Source organism: Engraulis encrasicolus, chromosome 1 (assembly GCF_034702125.1).
Source record: "Engraulis encrasicolus isolate BLACKSEA-1 chromosome 1, IST_EnEncr_1.0, whole genome shotgun sequence".
Taxonomy (NCBI): Eukaryota; Metazoa; Chordata; class Actinopteri; order Clupeiformes; family Engraulidae; genus Engraulis; species Engraulis encrasicolus.
The window spans coordinates 54347932-54355545 of record NC_085857.1 but is presented as its reverse complement, the minus strand read 5'-3'; the positions used below and the strand labels follow the sequence as shown (position 1 = coordinate 54355545).

The 7614-nt window shown below is 43.3% G+C and overlaps 1 protein-coding gene and 1 long non-coding RNA gene across 2 annotated transcripts in view; both read right to left on the bottom strand.

Moving 5' to 3' along the window:
* The window catches only part of LOC134454543 (calpain-2 catalytic subunit-like), a 31980-nt gene extending 29726 nt beyond the window's left edge, over positions 1–2254 (bottom strand). Inside the window, exon 1 of the mRNA XM_063205615.1 lies at positions 1743–2254. Within this exon, the coding sequence (XP_063061685.1) occupies positions 1743–1979 (237 nt within the window). The 5' untranslated portion in view covers positions 1980–2254. The remainder of the gene's footprint in view (positions 1–1742) is intronic.
* Positions 2255–3285: 1031 nt separating this feature from the next.
* Positions 3286–6732, bottom strand: LOC134454539 (uncharacterized). The gene is made up of 4 exons (XR_010035847.1): positions 5841–6732; positions 4785–4941; positions 4495–4653; positions 3286–3759 (listed from the first exon to the last, which is right to left on the bottom strand). It is a non-coding gene; the product is annotated as an uncharacterized LOC134454539 (long non-coding RNA).
* Positions 6733–7614: the final 882 nt, after the last annotated feature.

Here is a 7614-nt window from a genome sequence, read left to right as displayed (position 1 = left end):
GCAAATGTATAATGCCATGCCTTAATGGGTTACGATCACAGGGCTGTAGATTCAAATCCCACCCTTATCTCTCATATGGCTGAAGGGCCCTTGAACAAGGCACCTAACCCCACATTGCCCCATGGACTGTAACCATTGACAGTAAATAGAATGGACGCCAAATCAACGCTATTTGCCATTCAACGCTTTGAAGCCAGATTTGGGAACATTCCAACTTACATTCCACCTTAGCAACGACAAACGCAGGTGCTGATTGGACAACAACAAGACTTCTAACGGTCAATCAAACCATGTTCTGATGCTCATTGGTCAATTTAACTTTTAATATCTCTCTAAAATAAAACATCACCACAAAAAATCACCACCCTGGTAAGTTGGAGAGCAAGGGAACCTACTAGTTGAGCGAAAAATGATCCCCCTGGAGTGGCATTTAAGGGAGATACAGGGTTTTATGTCTCTCATAGGAATGAATGGGATTTGGCCATTTTTTGGTCTTTTTGGGTCCAACCTTGGCTCCAACTTGGCTTCAACAATGAAATAGAATTTTGGCCTCCATTCTATTTACTCTCAATGACTGTAACCCACACCCTGTATCTTAATCTCGCTTTGGATAAAAGCATCAGCTAACTGTGAAGTTTCAAACCATGAATAGATTCAGAATATAGGCTGTATCCTCTCAGATCAGTAAAGGTTAGATTATGCAGGTCCAAGTCTCTAGAGTAGCAACAAGTGGAGTGGCTCTGGTCTTCAACCCTGGAGACTCAAAGAGATAGTTGATCTGATCAGGGTTGGGATAATAGAAATGTTACTGGGTTGAAAGAATGGGTTAAAATGGCTCAAAAACAATGGCTTTAACCTAACCCAGTGTTTGTGTTGCCCAACTTTTTTTAAGTGTAGGGTTAGAGGAAATTAAAAAGAAAGAAAAGGAAAACAATCTTGGTAGATCCTCTGCCCTTGGTGGGTGGTGCCTCTGTAATAGGTGTTGCATAACTTGTCTCTGCACATAGCAGGCTCGGGCAGGCCTTGGCTGTATACTTGGGCCTCTCCGTGATATACAAAACTGGCCACCTTGACTTGTTTAAAACGACATTAACGCGCCGAGGACGGACGGGGGCAAACAGAGCGACAACTGGGCGACTACTAGAGGGTGTGAGCTGAAAGAGGTGACGATGATGATGGATTAAAAGAAGTTTCTCCTTTGCTGCTAGCGTATATACCGGGAGAGACAGCGCCGACCTACGGCCAGAGAAGTCCGTCGCCTCAACATAAAACTAGGAAGTCCTGACAACAAGTTTCCAAAAGTTTCCACTCTGTCACGCCAAAGTAGGAATCACCCCATTGTTCAACATGAGCTGAGCAACAGCAGAAACAGTTTACCAGCGCTGTGTTTCTTTTGCATTGTATTCAGACATCTCCAATATTTCCCTCAGACACGCCCCAGAGTCATAAAACCAAGCAAAACCCCAAGTCGTGGATGTGGAAGAGGGATTGTTAACAAATGAAAACCCCTCTAGAAATACGACAGTGGCACAAAAGTGCAAAGTTTGACGTTAAAAATGTTGATGTTTTGACTTTTGAGAAGGCCTATTTGTGTGCCATGGTGCACGCCTGAATGTGCTTGTATGTGCGTGCGTGCGCGTCTGTCAGTGCGTGCGCAACCATGTCACCAAACCTATCTTACGCGTAATTAACCACACGGCTCTGTCATAAACAAAACTTGGTATTGCAAAGAAGTGACTTACTCCAGGTCTCTTCCAAACGACTCCTCTGGTCTTGGAGGAGCTGGGGCCGAGCTCTTTGAAACCCAGAGCCTCGGGTGCGGCTGCGAAAGTCGGGTCGGTAAAGAGCCTTCCCTGGCTCAAACACTGGTTCTTTAGCGCTTCGTAATCCTGATTCAAATACTTTGTCGCGTTGCTGTTAGTTCCAAACCCGGCCGCCTTGGCACGCTTCTTGGCCAAGGAAGATGCGACTCCTGCCATAGTGGAAAGAGTGTGTGTTTTTAAACAAACTTTTTCAGGCTATAATCAATGTAGCAGTCCAGATTCCTCTCCCTCTCTCTCTCTCTCCCTACTCGAGTCTCGCTCGCCCGTTATTATCCAAGTATGTGGTGGCGTCTTCAGAGGGGGGAAACAACCTACGAGAGAGTTTTTGGGATACAGCAAACAGATGTGGCGAGTCTGGAGTGAGTTAAGCGCAGACCAGCCCTCCCTCCACCCCAGGCGGAGCTTAGCTAAGTTGCTGCCTGTCATGGGCCTGGTGGGCTATTATGGCTACTAGTCTTGCAAACACTGGGAGTTTATAAGCTGCTATAGGGTGATACATATAGGCCGTAGGGTGACAGCCCTTTTCGTTCAACCTCGCTCCACAGCTTCCGAACAGCAGGTCCCTTAGATGATGAAACGACCAAAGCTATGTTCAACTTACCGTGAAATGTCCGCTTCATGTAATCGTGCACGTAATTAAAACGGTGACATTTTAGTAAGAAATCTTACCCTCTGTAGGGAATGACGATTTTTACGTCACTGGACACCATGTGACCGTTTTAAACCAATCACGTAGCCGATTTACGGCGAAAAAGTGGCAAGCCGTTTGAAAAACTGAAAATAATGACAAGCCGTCTGTCTGACCTACCTATAAGAATCTCCCAAAATACCCTTTTGAAGAGGGTATATAATAACAATTATCAAAAATAATACTCGTGCCTACATTTCTGGATTGGGACAAATTCTAAATAAATAATAAATAATGCTTTATTTACTGAACAAAGCATAATTATGCTATTGACATTTCATACTGTGGATTTGAGCAATTAATGGAAACAATTGCAATAAGTAGGCTATAGATAACCCAGACTATTGATAACCCTCTAAGTGATTGTAACTCCAAACAGTGCTTTGTTTATAGCACCAACAACTATTGTGCAAGTGGATGATAAGGTTACCTTTTCATGTTCACATATAATAACAATTATCAAAAATAATACTCATGCATATATCTCTGGATTGGGATAAGTTCTAAATAAATCATAAACAGTGCTTTATTTACAGCACAAGGCACAATTTTGCAATTGACATTTCATACTGTGGTTTTGAGCAATTAATGGAAACAATTACAATAAGTAGGCTATAGATAACCCAGGCTATTGATAACCCTCTAAGTGATTGTAACAGTGCTTTGTTTATAGCACCAACAACTATTATGCAAGTGGATGATAAGGTTACCTTTTCATATTCACATTAATAAATGGAAATAATCTAATGATCAATGATGAGGACCATTCAGGTATTCATGTATTCATTTATTCACTAATAACTATACAACAAATAAAAAAATCAAAACAAGTGGCATACACATGAACCGGCATTTTCATGAACTGTGTGAAAGCATCCAGGTACACATCTTTTGCGCATGCCACAGAAAATGACTTCAGTGAAATTGAAGTTTACTGCAGTTGGGGGCCATGGGCATGACATGCCAGGACTGTGACTAAGCAGCCTCTTCAAAAGCAAAGCTGCTGTGTAAAGTGTCCGTGTCTCCTCTGCTGTGGTTGGTTGCTTTGACTTCCTCCTTTCTGTGTCGCTGTCTGTCTGGCTCATTTCGCTGGACTGAGTCGTCTCCGCACCTGATGGTAACAAGTCCAAGACTGCATTCGTCGACAAGTTCTCAGCAAAAACCAGTTCAGATGTGTTGCGTTTGGCGGGGGTGTGGAACACTAGCTGAGGAAAATCACGACTGAGCCTCTTCTTCAATATATCCTGTCTGTAAACACAAATCAACAAAAAAAAGAGGCATATCAGTACAAGCATAGTGGGGCTTCATGTAGTCGCTGATATGCAATAGCCACCCTCACACATTAACTCGGAGTGAATAAATAATATTGGTGGAGTTTACTTGCTATGCAACAGATATAATACCAAGTATTCCCAAGGGAAGCACATACTGTAACGAACATCACACTATCAAGAATACTGCCATCCTCCTTATTTCAAAATATTACAAGTACAGTATGTGCAGATGACAAGCAGAGTGTTAGAGAATAATTTCAGTCAATTTCAACATGCAGTTGTAATGCTCACACTACCCTGGACGTGTCAGTACTAGAGATTTTTTTTTCTTCTTCTTCAGCCTTTTCCGAGATTCTGGTCATTGTAATGAGGGCAGCGCTTTGTTTACATTTCAAAAAACATTTTTATTTATTCCCAAAAACATCCAAAAGGTTTTACAACATCAGCCGACAACTAGCAAACAGCGACACCCTTTAAATATTTGGAGTAGGCCTATGTTGTAAACAATGTAAACAAATGCTGCCCCCATTAGAATAGCTCATATCTCGGAAAGGGCTGAGCCGAAAAATGTGCCATCACCGGGTACTGACAAGTTAAGGGTATGAGCAATACAACAGCATATTGAAATTGACTGAAGTGGTCCTTTAAGTCACATGCGTGAACTTTCCCTTGGATTTGACAAATTCGTAATACACTGACTTGCAATTACCTGTAGGTTGAAGCATCAACACCTTCACTTGACTGCACAAGGGCAATAAAGGCCTTCCTCAGTTGGCTCATCCTCAGCACCTCTTGGTTGATCAGTAGCCTTTAGCGGATTACCCTCTCGCAGAATAACTTGTAGCTCAGATCAAATGTTGGCCCAATCCTTACAAAAATATAGAAGAAGATGTGTGTTGTGAGAGCTTTCTTTGTGAGATCCATGTTGTGAGAACAAACTGTCTCAATCATAGGACACACATTGTACTGTGTTTCTATATAAAATTAAGATTGACTTACTGTTCTTTCTCTGCTCTGACAGGCTCACTCAAAAACCTTGTGTACTCTCTGTAGCAACTTCTGTGGTACTGCACCTCCAGAGCCACACAGTCTCTGTCCTTGATGTGAATGAGGATGCTCTTGGCTTCCTTTACTTCAGCTGCTTCCTGCAACTTGCCTTGTACAAAAGAAAAGAAAAAAGAATGAATAAATAGACAGGCAAACAATTAGACATTTTTCCTGGTGGAGTGGTATTGTAAAAAAAAAAAATGGCGATGGGTGTTGCACCCCCCAAAAAAGCATTCCGTAGCCTCTTACTGCAGTGCAGATGGGGTTGCCAGCGGGCTTATTCACTATTTGCTGAAAACTACATCATAACAACATTGCTATGACAGTGCAGAGTAACAGATTAAGACATACATATTAAAATTTTGGTGACAGTAAGGTTATAACATAGGTGCTGTGCTAAGGGGTTAAGCACACAGATGTACAGCACAGCCAGGACACACCTCTTGAGCCTGGTCACTGAGGCTGCCCAGGGACAGAAGCGGAAAAATCCCAAGTGTACAAGTGAGAGAGGGGGGCAGTGGGGGGTAGGGGAATGGCACGGGGGATGGGATGGCAGAAGCAGTGTCTTAACCAGACAGGCCATCAGGCTGAGGAGCAACATTTCTGAACAGATATTCAGAGTCATATCAACATCAGGCATGCTTTGACATCCATATAAACATACCCTATCCTATTTAAGACAAAGTGTGATTCATTTAAACATCTAAAACCTAAAACACTGGGGGTACTATAGGCATGGGGATGTTTTGCAGGCTATTGGAATGTAATTTCACACCCACACACATAACACATTATGCCAATTCACACGTGCATTCATATTAGAATTAAACAAAAAAACAATGATTGTGCAGCAGTGTGGGCTAGATAGTCAGTCAACTTCTACTAACATCTGTGTGTGTGTGTGTGTGTGTGTGTGTGTGTGTGTGTGTGTGTGTGTGTGTGTGTGTGTGTTTTGGGGGATTGGATGCATTCGCATAGACTGTGTGGTGGGGGTGAGAGTAATCTTACCTGCGGTTAAAGTCTGTGTTTTCGTTCTCTTTGACGTCTGCCACTCGCGACGATAAATTTGCTGTCTTTCTTGCAAATCATGCAGACAGCAGGAAGAACGGGGCCAGAGCTCGTGATGGCCAAGCTTGATCTGGATCGCAGTTTCCTGGTCGGAGTGGTGGTCACAGCCGATAAAGCGGAGGTAGCCTGGCTAGTTCGGGGGTCTTGTTGGCCATCTCCCCTCTCTGCCTCTCGCAAGACACGCCGTGTGACTCGTTCAATTTCCCGCTTGTCAATAAACCTCCGGTAGCATGTGGGATGGAGAGCCGCATCCTCGGGAATTTCGTCAAACTCCAACTCAATACATTGCTTAAAATGTTCTGCTACGTCTCTGCACTCACCCTTCAATTCTAGCCGCTGCCGAAAATTTCGATATGTATTCCACCGTATATTGGTGAAATTCTGTGTTTCTTCATGCTTGACCGAAGATATATGCATGTAACACAACTTGCGTTTCGAAGATGTCTTTTTTTGTACATTTTCGGTCGAGATTTCGTCTTCCTCGGTACTACTAGATGATCGACCAGCTCCTTCGGTAGCCATGCTACTTCCGTTTACTCCTCATCTCAGCTGACATAGCAGTTAGCTGATTCGTTCCTTCTGATGACGCTTCAACCGTGGCACCTCTCGAGGCGAAAAGTATTATTACGCCGGCCGAATATCTACATACGCCTCGGAGACAGTAGTTCGTCATTACACGTTGCGAATTTGAATAGCCTTGCAGTGCGGACTATTCCGAACAGAGGTTTTAAATCCTCTATATAAGTCTTTCTTTTTTATGAACTGAATGTCTGTTTGTTCGGAGGCTGTGGAGCGAAGTTCGGTTTCTGAAGCACTTTTCGAGGGTCACCTTCCGGCCTAATATCACCATTGACCATGATTGGCTTGCCAAGATTTGAGTGTGAGAGATAATGTTTTCGAATTGGTCTTACACAAATTAAAAAGCATGATGTTCAGATGTCAAAAGAGGCACAATTGTTCTTTTCAGCCTAAAAAAGGTGCATTGTCTTTGTATGTATTTTTCTTGCACAAACACTGCCCCCCCGCCCCCCAAAGCCCCAGTCCCCCATTCCCAGCACAGGAGGAACACCAGGTCTCTGGACCCCCCCAAAGCCCCAGTCCCCCATTCCCCCATTTAACATACTGCATTATTTTCTAACCAAAGAACTCGTAGTGGCAAAAGCGCAGGCCAGCACACCCCATCGGTATTAATGGCCAGGTAGTGCAGTGGGTTGACTCCTTGTGTTTATTAACCACCACCTAAACAATAGTTTCATCATTTCACTTGAATATGCACTAGCTACCTCAGTGGTTCTTAACCTTTTTTCATCACGCACCCCCTTACCTGTGACCAAGACAAGCCGCGCACCCCCAACCCAAACTTCTACACTTCTATATACCCTTAAAAAAATTATTTAAGTGATCTATCACAATGATTCTTGCTTGAGACATTCATCAATACCTTAATGACTTTACATTGGAGACCAAATCAAGTTTAAATGTGGTTTCGAATTGGTCTAATTATAATGTTTTGGACACAACCTCAACACGAACAGAATTCTGTGCACCCCCTGAAATCTCTGGCGCACCCCCAGGGAGTGCCCGCACCCCAGGTTAAGAACCACTAGCTAGCACTTCATACCTCTCTTGCTTATTTTGCACAATTTAACTGTTTTCAGTACAACCGATACACTTCTCAATGTTATGGTGTGTGTCATTCCTGGTAATTTAGGTC